This window comes from Octodon degus, unplaced genomic scaffold (assembly GCF_000260255.1).
Source record: "Octodon degus isolate 3935 unplaced genomic scaffold, OctDeg1.0 scaffold00117, whole genome shotgun sequence".
Lineage (NCBI taxonomy): Eukaryota > Metazoa > Chordata > Mammalia > Rodentia > Octodontidae > Octodon > Octodon degus.
In genome coordinates this window covers 6,838,970-6,854,506 of record NW_004524693.1, presented here as the reverse complement: position 1 = coordinate 6,854,506, position 15,537 = coordinate 6,838,970, and the positions used below count along the sequence as shown (strand labels likewise).

Sequence of the window (15,537 nt, the reverse complement as noted above, 5' to 3'; positions counted from 1 at the left end):
TATCAGCTTTGAGTGAAGTGACAAGGTCTAAGAGGAATTTATGGAGATAGTGAAATAAGTGAGTTTTCAGTGTCTGCCCTATGGAAGCATCAGTGGGTCATCATTTTGGCAAGAACACTATAGAAAAGATTTAATCACAGAATGCTGAAGAGAGTTTTAACCTGAGAATCTAAAAAAATAATGATTATTTTACAAATTATACCATTCCCCATTTTATTTGCTTTGCCAGTGCTTACAAACCACTGTGAGCATGTTAATATGATGTTTTCCCACACAGATAAGAGCTCCATCATTGCTTTTTCTAAACTCTTCATGTTCTCAGGAAAAAGTTTATTAACCAAAATCATTATTTAAGAAAAATTCGCGACACTCCAGTTTACCTTGACATAGGCCACAATTTTCAGGGAAATAGTTGCTAAGTAGAGGGAGTTCATTGCAAAATCCATCAGATTCCACCAATCATGGATGTATTCAGTAAATCCACCATCCCACATTTCCTTAATCTCTCCCCAAATGAAACCTGAAGAATGGAGGCAAAGAAGTTTATTTCTACATAAGAGCAGTCCTGGACATCACAGCAGGATCCCCCCAGTAAATAAAGATGAAATCAATGTGTGAGTTGGAGTCAGTGCAGTGAAGCTCAAGAGGTAGTAATTATTTACCTCCTTTCTTTCTTACCTTCATGCCCAGTCTCAATGTTGTCAAACCTAATAGTCTTTTCCTAATGATGCTCATAACTTATACTTCACTGGGTACTACTTACTTTGTGCACAGTTACTGGAATGTTTTTGGAATTTTGTCTTTCTTTTTCTGTTACAACTTTAGGTGCCTGATACTACCTTCTTCCATTTTGGAGCAGATGCAATCTCATCAATAGAAGGGGTAGATCAGCATTGTCCCACAGTCCTTACTTTCCACTAAGTAGTGAAGACATACTTCCTCATGAATTTTGAGGTAACCAAGTTGATCATATTCTAAATTAAAGGACTACTCCTCTACATAGAGGGCAAGTGTCCTAGTATGGAGCTAGTCTGAATTCCTTTGCAGCATTTCTTAAAAGGAGATCAGAAAGCAATCTGGCCATTGCTTCAAGTCTCTTTGACTCACCTAGAACCCAAGGCAATATCATCCATTCCACCACAGTTGGAGGAGGCCCCTGCACATGGAGGTCTGTCCTGACAATATGCTGAGAAGCCAAGAGAAGCATGAAGAGGAAGGTCAAATAGGATGCTGTGTGGCAGATGAACTTGATAAAGGGTTTCTTGATGAACAGCCCAAGGTTGCTCCTGGGTGAGATCAGATAGGCTATAGACAGCATGGGAAACAGGAATCCAATGGTCATACAGGTCAGAAGCTTGACTACCCAGTGTTTCCGCCGCCATCCAGGGAAGCCATCGTACCACAGTGTGGCAAGCAACTGTTGGCAGTTGGGCTGAGCAACAAACTGCAAAAAGAAGAGAACAAGTTAAGCATAGGGGATATCCACAAGAAAATCTGCATTTGTAAGGTCAGCTGAAATAGAAGCTCATCCCTAGAAGAGGCTTATTTTCCATGAATAGGTCTAACCAAACAAATAGCTCTATATGTCAAGCAATGTCAATAGATTTTCCTTTGGGTTGATTATATTTTTTCATATATTAAATCAAAATAATTATTTGGTTTTTGCTTTGGCATGTCTCCTTGTTTCTTGTCCCATCAAGTTAGGGCAGTGGTTCTGCAAACTTGGCTCTGCATCAAAAACTTCCAGGGAACATTAAAAAATTCAGATGTCCAGGTACTATGACAGACAGACTAAATGCGACCCTGGGGTAGAGGTGGGAGAAAGAGCTGGAGAATTAGCTTTACAGATTCCCTCTAGACATTCCTTACAAAGAGTCCTAAGGATATTTCATTTCAATGTGAATCACTTGTACTCATTCCGCTAGCCTACATAAGGTCATCGTCTAACATGCACTCTGGGCAAACAAACTGGCAGAGAATGTGCCATGCCTGTAACTATGGTTTGAAATGGAAACGAGTTCCTTTTTAAAATTTTTTTATTCATTTTAATGAAAAAAATAGAAATGAATTTTTTGACTTTGCCTTTTTTACTCATTTTGTTTTGAACATTTTTTGTTGTCTTGCAATGAATCAGGTTGCTACTTTTGTCATCTATTTAACACCCCCTCTAGCCTAGACATGCAACAGAGGAAATAATATTTGGGGGCCAACATTACAATATTGTACACTAACTCAGCTGGGATTCTACTTACAAGCAATCTACAAAGTGTCAGTGATTAATAATTAAGGAATCATCAGCATTGTAAGTCACCCTCCAGCTGCTACTTCCTGGTAAATGACTCAATAAGGAACTAAACTGTCAACTATGATTTTAAATACTGTCTACGTTTTAATATTTCAGCATCCCATGAGACAGGTTAAACAGAGCTTCACCATATAGTTTCCTACTACAAAGGCAACAAACCTCTTCCATCATTTAGGCAATCTCCAAGGCAAACTAACTATTTAACTGTTCATATATCTGCAGTCCCAAGTTTCCTATCAATGCTATTCTTCTCCTTAAGCACACAGATGGACTGTATCTTCCATTTTCCCTAGTAGTGAGGTGTGCCACATGACTAATTTCTCCCTGTTGGAGTAGGAAGAGAAAATACTGTGTGATGCTTCCAAGCTTGACCTGTAGAAATCTCTTATGCATACCCCTCCATGCTTTTTCTCCCTTTTGCCTGACCAAGAAATCACTGTATACACTAAAGAAAGATTTGGAGAGCTCCAAAACAATTGCGCATGGATGCCTCATTCAAAAAATAGCTACTTGGTATCAACCTTGTGCCAGACACTTTTCAAAATGTTGAGAATATAATGGGGAATAAAACATGCTCCCAGTACCAGAGAAATACTTAGGATTCTGGATTTTAAAAAGATCCTACACTACTCAAAGTTTATTTTCCTGATGGTTTGTCTTGAAGTTCCCAAAGGGGAGAATTGTTCAGAGACTCTATCATTTGCAGTAATTGTCACGAAAGTACAATACCACTTCTCATGAAAACTTAAAAAGTCATGTAGGGAAACCCTTCCACAATGGCATAATAAAGACTTTTGAAAACCCACTTTTCCAAAATACCAACAAGACATCAGAAAATTTTTCAAAATCAACTCTTCCACAACTGTACAAATTAATCAAAAGCTTACAATAATCAGAGAAGAATTTATTCAAATGAAATGGTTGAATATTGGTAAGAACAGCAAGTTTTATATTTTGACTTGCCTTATTTTCGTATTCCTTTACCTCCACAATAACATTGAAACCCAAAAACCTTGGAACCACTGTAGCTGTGAAAAGTAGCCATTTGGGACCCACTGGAGGATACCAGACTGGGTTTGAGTCACCCTAAATAGACCTATCCCCACAGAATTGTCATTATATGACCTGTCATATGACTCCCTAGAAAAGTCCTATTTACAGAGCTTGTCTTTATGTGAGCTGACTCAGTATTAACAGCCTGTTCCCCAGGGCATTGGTTGGAAAAAATAAGCAGCAATTTAACATGAAGACAGCCTGAGGCAGGAGATAATAGTTGGAGGAAATAGGCTAAAGAAGAAAGTAATCTGAATCCAGCAAATATAAAAAGAATTATTCCAATAACAAAGTGGAACAAATATGCCAGGAATATGAAGGTAACAAAAACAATCAATGTCATACATTGTTTTACAATAATGAAAGGAAGAAAACACACACACACACACATGATCATTTCCGTTAATGCAGAAAAATCATCAGAAAAATTCCAACAATTTTTTTGTGATCAAAACATTAAGAAAACTGTGAGAAGAACTTTCTCAACCTGCTACAAGTCATCTAGGAGAATCCCATGGTTAACACCACATTTGATAGAGAGCTACTGAAAGCAGAAATAAGATGAGCATCAGAGTGGAGATCCTAAGCAGTTCAGTGAAATAAGCCAAAGAAAGAAGGGTCATCCAATTTAGAAAAGAAAGGCTAAAACTATCAGTATTAAATGATGACATGAACTTATGCAGATATAATCTGAAGAAATTAATGACAAAAAGTGATGAGAGCTGATAAATTAGATGAACAAGATTGTACGATACAAGATTCATATGCAACATTAATCACATTCTGTTAAATAGTAATTATGTGGAGCAACATTTTTTTCGAACTGAGATCCTGCAATAGGTCCTACCATGTCAGACCCAAACAAAATGGAGCCACTCAATAATCAAACCAATACTTTAAGGAAACAGATAAACCCAAACATGCCAGTTTTTCCCCCAAGCAGAAGATTACAGTAATCCCATCTACTTTATTTTTTAAAATTAATTTTATTGAGAAAGAAAGCAATGAAACAGTTTCAAAACAGGTTAGTAGGACAGTTACAATAATAATACATTGCGTACTATTGTCTTTGTAGTAGTTATTCATAGTACAAGATGCAGACATGATATCTTGTCTAAACACTATTAATATAAATCTTTCTTCTCATTGAACTAAGAGAAAGTAGCCATATATCATCCTAACTATATTGTATATACAGATATATGTATGTATATTTTTTCACTACAAAATAGCCTTTCATTTATATCCCCCTTTTTTGTTTAGTTTTGTCAGAGATGACTCCCTTCTACTTTATTCTTTGCCAAAATAGGAACTCAAAGTAACTTGGTATAAATCAATGAGATTTTCCTCTGTTGTTTTTTTCCTTGTCACCACCTTATGAAACTCACTGTTTTGCTGTTTTGTCTGTTCTCCTTCCCTTTTGCAGAATGGAGGCTACCCAGATTCACGAATCATGAATAAGGGTCAATTAAACATGTAATTTTATCTTTTTGCCATGCTTGGTGGCATATTGGACGCCCAGGACAAAGGCAGAACAATAATTTACCAAGAGTAGAATAACTGCTGAAGGTAACTGTTTAAAGTGCATACCTTGAGAGACAGTGGGGCAGTCAGGAGACAGGATGGCACCAGAGTGTGGAGGGAATGCTTTTTTTAGTAGGAGATTGAGGGAGGGTCTGCCACTTAGCCATTGGAAATTATATCCTTGACTGTGAAAGGCAACTGAGCACACTACACTCATGTTCCTGGGTGTTGTGTTTTCACCTCTTGAATGTTGGTTGTCAAATGTACACCTGTGGTCCAAAGTATGCAATACATTCTCATTGCCCTACTGTCCATAATGAAAAATATTTTCATTGCCCTATTGCCAACACATTATCCTCTGACAAGTAGACAAAGTCAAATCATTGAACTTAGAAGGGTTTTCATCTTCTGAAGCTCCTTCTTGCTGGGGCAGGGACAAAGAAAGTGAGGTTGAGATTTTAATATTGTTCATTGGCCACTGGTCATTATTGATAGTACACTGAGTGGGTCAGGAGTAGTTGTAAGGTGGAAATATTAGGTTACCCTTTTGAGAGCCAAGTAGGTGGGAAGTCTCTATTAGTGGAAAGAAGCTGGAAGCATTCTTGGGATAACAGTTTTAGGTAGATTTATTGGATTCTGGTAAAGATAAATTGTGTGAGACAATGAAGTAGAAAGAGTTCAAATATGTACAAGTAGAATTTCTCCATTAGAGTTCCAAGAAAGGGTAACAGCCAGGCAACCCATACCCAAGTGTGTTTCCAGGAGAGTCAGATGTTGAGTCCTTATTTCTACAATTGGGTTGCCTGATCTTCAAGAATACTTACAGTGTAGTGTACAATGCCTGATTGGTTAGAATGGTGGCAACATTGTTCTCCCAAGGTCATGCAGAGACCCTTCTGTGCTGCAGTGAGCACATCCAACCCTTGAAGGGTCTGACAGCTAGAGCATCTATGTGGTCTTGTAAGGCCTTTAAGGCTGTAGAGATCTAGGTAGTGTCCTCAGAGAGTTTGAGGGAGTAGGTATGGTAGGCACTTGAGGCTATTCCAAACCCATAGCTCTAGTTTCCACTCTCATGACAATTCCTAAACCTACTAAGAGAAGGATTAAAGTAATTCCCTCTTTTGACAAAATGAAAGTGGAAAGGAGAACTTGGAAAAGCTTGTTTTTAGGGGGCAATTTGTGTATTGAGTCTTAGATAAGCAATGCTACAAAACACTCATTTCATTGGAAGGGAGGCACAGGAGAACTTGATTGCCACAAAGAACATGCCTAGGGTAGTAGTGTAGGTAGTTCAAGATAGAAGGGGAGATGTTGAAATAGCCTTCCCTGACGGAAGCTGAAATTTTCATTTTGTGTCCTGGGAGGGTTAGTTGTTTGAGGTCAAAAGAGCAGAGACTCAGATTGGCTTAGCAAAACTGTCATGATTGAGAAAATTGTAAGTCCTACACTTGTGGTCTAAAACATAAGTGAAATTTCAGCAAGTGACACTGTCGAATGGCTGGGTTTTTTTAGAGTAATCTATAACCTGTATCTAGCTTGGGGCTTGAGTTATAAGAGATACTTCTGAAAATACTCTGCTGTCAGAGCAGATGCTATGGGTAAGTTGTCGAAGTTTGACAGCATAGGTTAGTGCAGGAGAGTTGAAAGGAGAAATAAAGCCAGTGAAGTGAGGCTACCATTGAAAATGAGGGTGTCAGAAGGCATTGAGGAAGGTTCAGTCTGAAGTATCAATAGGATAGCCTGAGTAGTCCATTTGGAAGAAAGGGATAAAGATCGTTGGGAGTCTTGGGCTAGAGATTTGTTAGTGGATTGTTAGTGGGTGCCAGCTCTGATTTGTTAGTGGATTGTTAGTGGGTGCCAGCTCTTTTGAGTAGCCAGTGGAAAAGACTTGGGACTGGTAGTTTAAAAGGCAATTACTAAAATGCCCATAAGAAGAAGTGGCACCAAAAGGTGAGTTGGGGCAGACAACTGAGAAGAAAATATGACATATCAATAATATTGTGATAAGTCCTAACCTAAGAATGCCAGCTCAATGGTGTTGAGATTGGCTGGTACCATTAATGCTATATCTCTAAGAGGGTCAAGACCTCTGGACAAATGAAATAAGGAATGTCACCCTGGAGGAAGAGACTGAGAAGGAAGTAGCATGAGATCAAAGAGTGTTCCTGGAGTATAAGTAACAACTTCCCAAAGAAGGATCTCAAGAAGTTGGGTGAGATGTGAAGTCACTCATGAGGTTGTAAAGGTGATGGTTAGGTGTTATCTGTTTCCCATTGGGAGGGAGAGTAAGGATCTCCATGGGGAACCTGGGAAAATTGTTCTAGTGGATCTGATGGGTGAGAGTTGGTGAGTTTGATTCTGGACACATGAATCCACAGGGAGAAGCTGTAGGTGAAGTGAGGAGGACCTGATGAAGTATGGTTCAGACAGATTGAAGAGGCTTTTTGTCCTGTGGGAGAACTTTGACATAAACTGAGTCACCTGGCTTCATTTAGGAGGTGACCCTGAAAAGGATGAATTCAGTATTGGGGCCAGTTTGTTTTGTTGTAGAGATGGCCTTGACTCTTCAGTCTAGGAGATAATATCTTTTGTTTGATAGTATGTTTCCAGGCCCAGTAAAAGATTAGTTTGAAGAAAAATCTTCCATGGGGAATCTCAAAGGGCCTGAGGTCAGTTTCAGCTTTAGGAGTGATGCAGAGTGGGAGGAAGACAATAATGAGGAAGGTGAGTCAGTATTGTTATGTTTCAAGGGAGAGTTTAGTATTTGTTTTAGCTCAAGAAGGGCCTTGTCAACTTTTCCTGACGACTGTGGGCCCCAGCCTGCATGATAGAAGGATCTATCCTGACAGCTTCATTGACTACTAAAGTGATATTTGAAATGAAGGTGAGCCTGTTGTCAAATGGGAAAAGGGAGCAGAAAAGGCTGAAATGGGGGACTAGGTGGCTTAAGAGTAGTAAAGCAACTTCAGACACTTGTTCAGTCCTGGCAGCATAGGCTTTGATCTATCTGGTGCAGATACCTACTGAGACTGACAGGTGGAGTTGTTTTTTAAAATTTTTTAAAAGAGAGCACAAAATAGTATTCAAACAGAGAAAATACAAATGGTACATAATTTCACTAATCAAAATAATGTCAATTTGACAGTATTTGTTGTATTTCATAGTGTTCTCTTCAAATTAGTTGTTCAGATGATTAGATATATCCATGCAAAATTGGAAGAAAGATAAAAAGAGAAAAAATGTATAAGAACTTAAGAAGAGAGAAAAAGGAAAAAAAAAATTGAAAAAAGAAGACCAAAAAATATATTAAGCACTAACTGCTTATTTTACAAATCAGGAGAAATCCACAGTACAATTACCCAAACCATCCTTTTTACGTACATAGATATATCTCTTTTCCCCACTCCCTCTCCTGTCCTTCTCCTCATCTCAAGAATTCCTTTCTTTTCAATAGATTCATTTCCTTTCCACAGTATCTATTGTATTCTTCAGATTTTATTTACTCCTTCAGGTTCTCATGCTAAGGAGACAATATGACGTTTGCATATGTGGGTCTAATTTATTTTACTTACTAGTATGGTCCTTAGTTGCATTCATTTACTGATAAAAGCCCCAAATTTATCCTTTTTATAGTTGCATAATACTCCATTGTGTAAAAATACCTCATCTTATTTATCCATTCCTCAGTTGATGGGCATCTGGGTTGCTTCCAGGTTATGTGGGGAGGCAGGAAAAATCATTTTGCTAGTTATCCCTTAGTGGTTTACCTCTGTGACGAATGGTCTAAAGAGAAGGGAAGGACTTAAAGCTGCTCAGGACTGGTTTGGTTGTAGACAAGTACTCCAAATAGACACTAAGATCTGGGTGATTTCTTTTCGTACGAACACTAATCTCACGAGGGAAGGAGAGCCTTGGTGCTGAAGTGGGTGACCTTTTGTATGTAGTTGAGGATTTTTGATTTAAAGGAATCCCAGAGAAGGAGCTTACCATTTGGCTATAGAGCCTGGCTTCATGAGTTTGAGTGAATACCTGTTGAAATTAGTAGGGGCTGCAATCCAAACATGGGCATCTGAGATGAATATACACTTTCCAGATGAAGAAATACAAATGGCAAGTATATATATTAAAAAATGTTCAACATCATTGGTTATTCAAGAAATGCTAGTTAAAACAACACTGAGATTCCACCTCACCTCAGAAAGAATGGCTATCATCAAGAAGTCAGCCAATAACAAATGCTGCAGGGGCTGTGAGGAAAAACAACCTTTCTTCAGTGTTCGTGGGAGTGTAGACTGATGTAACCACACTGGAAATCAGTGTGTGGATTGTTTACAAAGCTAGGATTGGAGATCCCATTCAAGCCAGCTGCTCCCCTCCTGGATGTTTTTCAGAAGAAATGAAAACATACTACAGTGAGGTATGTGCACCCATGTTTATAGCAGTGCAATGTGTCATAGCTAAATCTTGGAAACAACCCAAATGCCCATCAACTAAGGAATGGGTAAAGAAGATGTGGTATTTTTATACAATGGAGTATTATTCAGCTATAAAACAGGATAAATTTGAGTGTTTTGTCTGTAAATGGATGCAACTAGAGAACATACTCTTAAGTGAAATAAATCAGACCAGCATGTGCAAACATCATATTGTTGCCTTAGTGTGAAAACCTGAAAGAGTAAATAAAATCTGAAGGGTACAATAGATACTGTGGAAAGGGAATGAATCTATTAAAAAGAAAGGAATTACTGAGTTGAGGAGAAGCAAAGGAGAGGGAGTGAGGGCAAGAGATATATCTATGCATGTAAGGAGGATGGTTTGGACAACCATACTGTGCATTTCTGCTGGTCTATGGGAAGGAGCAGTTAATGCTTAGTTTTGTCTCCTTTTTTCAATTCTTTAACCTTTTCCTCTTCTTAATTTCTTTCTAAAAATGTTTATTTATTTATTTGGTACAGGGTCTCACTATGCAGCTTAGACTTGTAGTGATCCTCCTGTCTCAGCCTCCTCAGCATTGGTATTAAAGCATGTGCCACCATGCCCAGTTTCAGTGGCCTGCACACTGCACCTGGGGTTCTGGGACTGGCATAGTATGCGGTACTGGGGATTGAACCTGGGTCCTCGTGCTTGTCAAACAGGTGCTTAGACCACCCAGCTATCTTTCTTTGTAATTTCTTATATATTTCTTTCCTCCTTTAATTTTGCATGCATATATCTGATAATATGAACAACTAGTGGGAAGACAAAACTATGCATTACAACAAATACTATGAAATACATATTATTTTGTTAAGTGAAATTCTATATCATTTGTAATTTTTGTTTTAATACTATTTTGTACTCTGTTTAAAAAATAAAAAAAGCAACTAGTAGGGGCTGTATTGGGAATTATTGCAGGGCACGTTGGAAATGAATGTGGCCTGGAGTGGACTACAAACCACTAGTCAGGCCTTTTAGTCCTCCAGATTGTTGCCCTTTATCTGATTGTTCTCAGGTAAGTCTTTTTTGACCGCCTGGCAGTGAATGATACACACTTCTGGTGGGAAACAGCCTCTAGTAGTGCCAGAATCTTGGAAATCTGATAGGGTGTTTTCGGCTGTAAGGAGGTCTTTTTCTTTCTATGGCCACATGAGCTAAGATGACACAAACTGTATCAGTGTAAGTGTTGAGTTTGAAGAGTACATCTCATTGAAAAGCCCTAAAAGAAGATTTTGAGTTCAGTCTTTTGAGCTGATGTGGTGATTGTAGGGAGGGGCTGGGATTCAGTGACCTTAGAAAGGCTGACAGTGGCACAGGTAGAAACTCAGCAGCCATCCATCAGGAAGCTGCCCTCATAAAAGACCAGGTAGTCTCAGGTAAAAGGAGTAAAGTATCCTGTAGGTCTGGTCTATCCCTGTAGGAGAAACTGATAGTCTCGTACAGGAATGTTGGGTAAAAGTTTGAGTACTGAGATCTGGCAAGAGGGTGGCTGGGTTTAAGGTCTGGAAGGATTGGATAGTCAATGCAGGTGTTTCCAGAGGGAAGTGTTTGGTATTTTTTCATTCTGTTTTCAGAGATCCAGTTGAAGGAAGGCCTATGAGTTTAGAATATCTGAGATTTGATGAAGGATGTAATCAGGGCCTGTCCAAGGGTCAATTTGTTAGCCTGTGTTATAAGGAGAGAAACAGCTGTCAGGGCTCTAAAGCACACGGACCATCCTTTAGCCATTGTGTCCACAGATTTAGAAATGTATGCCATTAGGTATTAGCAGGGTACCAAAGATTGGTATAGGACCCCTAATGTCCTTTTTTGTGAACAAAGAGAATGGAGGGCTTGGTGGGATTGGGAATAACCTGTTCTGTGGCAATAGTAAGTGACTCCTGAAGGAAGGGGAAAGATTGTTTCATCTCAGGGTTCCAATGTAAAGGTATGCCGTTGGACCCATTTAGACTTCATGGAGAGGTTTGGCTATTATGCAAGGTAGGGGATCCCGATGTGGCAGAACGTGTGCATTGCAGGTAGCTCCTAAAGTTGTTGTTTTGTGGATGGAGCATTTATAAGAACAACAGAGCTTTGTAACAATTAGAAATATTTTAGATGTGTAGGGTAATTTTGAGGCCTAGAAATCATACTTGTAAGCAGATCTGTACCTTCTTTTCTTTTTGCGGAACCGGGGATTGAACTCAGGCCCTGGCGCTTGCCAGGGAAGCACTTATTCCACTGAGCCATCTCCCCAGCCCAGATCTGTACCTTCTATGAGCTAATTTTGTAGGCACACATGGCCAAGAATAAAGAATTTTGATAGTATTTTGGTCTGATTTAGCTTTATCATGGTTGCAGATTAGAAGGTTCAGTGAAGAAGGCCAGATCTTTGGGTAATGCTTGACCAATGAGGTACGGGCAATATCAGAAGCTTTGGGACAAGACTGTCCAGGTGAGTCATGGGTCATCTGAGTGTCAGCATCCTGCCACTTTAAAGTGAAGAGAAATTAGGAATTGGGGTAAAGGAGAATGCAAATGAAAGCATCCTTGAGATACAGCACTGTGAACCAGGAGGCCTTTGGGGGACACCTATATAAAAAATGTGCACAGGTTGGGAACTACGGGATAGATGGTAAGCACTGCCTCTTTGATAGCCCTTAGGTATTGTAGCAATCTGTAGGAACTTTTTCTGAATACTACAGCAACATTTTAAGTGTGGACTTTGTCAGCCCAAGCCCTGGTTGGAAACCATATTCAGCCTTTCTCAGTTGTATAATAGGTGGAAAGGACAATATAAATGTTCTTCCAGGTGAAGTCAAGAGTCCTGGGTAAGTCCTGAAATTCTCACATGAAAGTGGTTGGTTCTGATTTGAAGGAACCTAGTTTAGAATGCATTTGAGAAAAATTTGACATAGGAAAGAGGACATGGACTCAGTTGGTGTTCTCTTCTTCATTGGTGACCTCCAGGAGGGCCATCATGTGGGCCAATGGAAGGGTTTTGACACATTTCCTGCTAAGAGTTAGTCTGCAGGTGTGGTGTAGGGAGAAGTCATTGGGGTAAAGTGGAGGCAGTGGCAGTGTGAAGGGGAGTAGAGGAAGTAAGGGGAGGAAGGTGCCAGAGAGGCAAAAGAGATGACAGAGTATCATCAGCCAGAGGAAAGGGAGACTACATACTTGGAACTAAACTTGGTGGTGGCAGTTGGGACTTACTACTGAAGGAGAAGTCACTGAGAATGACCTCCAGAGGGGTTCTGGGAAACTTTTAGAAGAGAGGTATTCTGCAGCTCTCTCAAAGGTTAGTATCCTGGGAAGGTCCATAGAGGCTTGGATGTCTGGGACTTCAGAATCCTTGCCTTGACTGTAGCAGAAGAGATGCAGTTGGAAGATGGTATCATAATTGAGCGGCCATTCAGTGGCCATATTTCTTGGTCTGGAAGTCTATGTTGTAGCCAGGCTATGATACAGAAAAACATTTGGTGTTTCTTTTCAAGAGTTTGAGGGATGAATTTGCTCTAAATTTTGAGAAGATACCCAAGGGGTGAAACAGGAGAAAGAGAAGGTTTGATACCCATACAAGAATCAGCTATTGAATCTCTGTGGCTAACCAAAGTGGGTAGCAGAATCTGATAGTGAAAGTAAAATGTTCCTTAACTATGAGGGCCTTTGATTTGGAGAGACTTTCAGACTTGAAGAAATAGAGATCCAGTTCTATAGGTTTGGTGGCACTTTGGGATTAGGCCTGATATGTGTGGGTGACCACACTGCACTACTTCACTATGATTGAGAAGAAGGAGGTGGAAATCATTAGTCTTTGGAGTTTGACCAATACCCAGAGGACCAATGAAACCTCACCAATATGATGAGATGATGAAGAAGATCAGTGGTGGGCAAAATAGGTCTGGATTAGCCTTCCATGTGCTAATTAGAAAAGTTTTGGTTTTCTAATTGCCCCCCCTCCAATTTGAACTGTAAGGATACCAGCATGTGTGGATTCACCATGGATGAAGTACTGCTGCCTGCTGCAGCACATGTGAGAAGAGAAGACCCCAGAAAAATAAAAATAGTCCAATACCCTCAAGACTATTTAATTTTCATGCTAACATCCTGTCACATAGGGGTGCAACCCTGGCCAGAGTCTGTCATTTACAAATAGGAAATAAACCTTTCTGTAAAGGGCCAAAAGGAATTCCTTAGCACATATTCTGATGGGCCACAGTGACTGAGGTCACAGTCCAGAGTTACTTCAGCCAAGTCCCTGTAGTTGCCTATGGGCAATATCTGCCAACCACACACAAGCACCGGAGTGAAGAAGAGAAACCAAGAGAGGCAAGAGAAAGACTCTTCATATGGGTCACCAAGGGCCTGGGAGATAGCTCAGTAGAATAAGCACTTGCCTGGCAAGCACAAGGGCCTGAGTTCAATCCTCAGTTCTGGGAAAAAAAAATATATATATATATGTCATCAAAATGTCATGCTGACAGCACATGGGAGGCTGATAATGTGGATGGTGAGGGAATTTACCCAGAGTAGAATAAGTGCAGAGGAAATTTATATAAGTGCAGGGCAGTTGGAAGATAGAATGGAACTACAGCAAGGAGGAGATATCTTTATGTTGGGGAAAGGGGACATGTTTGCTCTTTATCATTTGCAGCCACATCCTAGGCTGTGAAGAGCTATCTAGCACACTCTGTACTTGTGTTTTGGGAAAGCCTGTGTTTACACATCTTGAAATATTGGTTAGGCATAGTACACATGGGGCCAAAGTATTAGAAATGATGTCCTTGTCCTACTGTCCATAATAAAAACTGTTTTCAGTGTTCTATTGTGCATACTTTTGACAGTTTTTACACACTATCAATAAACATTCCTAAACTGAATTTAAGAAAGAAGTTCCATTCACAACGGGCATAGCTGCACATCCCTGTAACTGAGCTACTTGGGAGGCTAAGACAGGAGTATGAAAAACTAGAGACCACTTGCAGTAGCTCAGCAAGACCTTGATTCACCAAAAAGTGACTGCGAATAAAGCTCATGGGTAGAGTGTGTGTAAAATGCACAGGACCCTGGGTTCAACCACCAGGACCATCTCCCCATTCATTTATAATTGCATGAAACAAATTCAACTCCTATTAAGGAATACATTTATTCAAAGAAGTGCAAGACATATATACTGAAAACTACAAAACAGTTTTAGAAGAAACAAAAAAGAATGAATAAAGGAAAAATATTCTACATTCGATAGACTAGAAGACTTAATATATTTTGAAGTTACACATCTAGTGAGAGAAAAGCCAGGAGTTGAATTAATGTAAGCTATAGTTGCTATAGTCTTAACCACTCTGTCATAGTACTGTACACCCCTTATCAGTCAAGGGCTTATGGTTCCCCATTGCTAGTTAGATGAGTCCCTACTCTTTACAATGTCCGTGGACTAGATCATTTTGATCTAGTCTCACTTGTATTTCTCTAGCCTCTTCTGCCATTGCCAGCCTTGCATTTCAAGATGCAGCCACCCCAAGACTGTCCCCCAGATGAGTCATATTCTTTTTCTTTTTACCTCTATGCCCTCAGTCTTGCTAGCTTTTTGCTTTGGCTGTTCACTCCTATTCCCCCCTGTACCTATACAACTTCCACATCCTTTCAGTGGTCCACTCAGGTATTGCTGTCTCCAGCAAGCTTCCTTTGTGTTCCCACTGTGTCTTGTTCATATCACTTTTGGTTCCCTTATTGTGAAGTTGGAAAGCTGTCTTTTTCTCCTTCATGAGGCTTTACTAAAGCTCTCAGTGATGTTCACTTTGTATCTAAAGATCTAGCTTTACCATTTGACTTTGCTATATTTTCCTAGATGTCTTCAACCCAGTTTTGGCATAGTCTATAATATAAAGAACAGTAGAAAATGACGTCAGAATTTTTTTGTGTGTAAAAATGTGTGGAGAAGAGATATGAATACATACATCCTGGGGATTGTGAACATCTCTGGAGGAAATGAGCTCACAGGATAGAAATAATTTAGAGTATATTTATGGAGGTTTCATCATAGCCAGGAACTTTAGACTATGTAATGTACAGTGGCTCAAACGCAATTGAAATTCTTCAGGTGTGTACCAGTTAAGACAGACATTAACAGTCAGCAAGCTAGTTAGTTCTCTTCCACATGATTTTGGAAAGGCATGGGCTAAGGAGGTGAAGTCTGGTAC

The 15,537-nt window shown here is 39.7% G+C and overlaps 1 protein-coding gene across 1 annotated transcript in view; it reads right to left on the bottom strand.

The window, feature by feature from the left end:
• Trpc5 (transient receptor potential cation channel subfamily C member 5) overlaps positions 1–15,537 on the bottom strand; it is a 166,329-nt gene that overhangs the window by 71,421 nt on the left and 79,371 nt on the right. Inside the window, exons 3-4 of the mRNA XM_004640020.1 lie at positions 1,108–1,444; positions 381–520 (exon numbers count right to left, since the gene is read on the bottom strand). Coding sequence (XP_004640077.1) covers positions 381–520; positions 1,108–1,444 — 477 coding nt within the window. The remainder of the gene's footprint in view (positions 1–380; positions 521–1,107; positions 1,445–15,537) is intronic.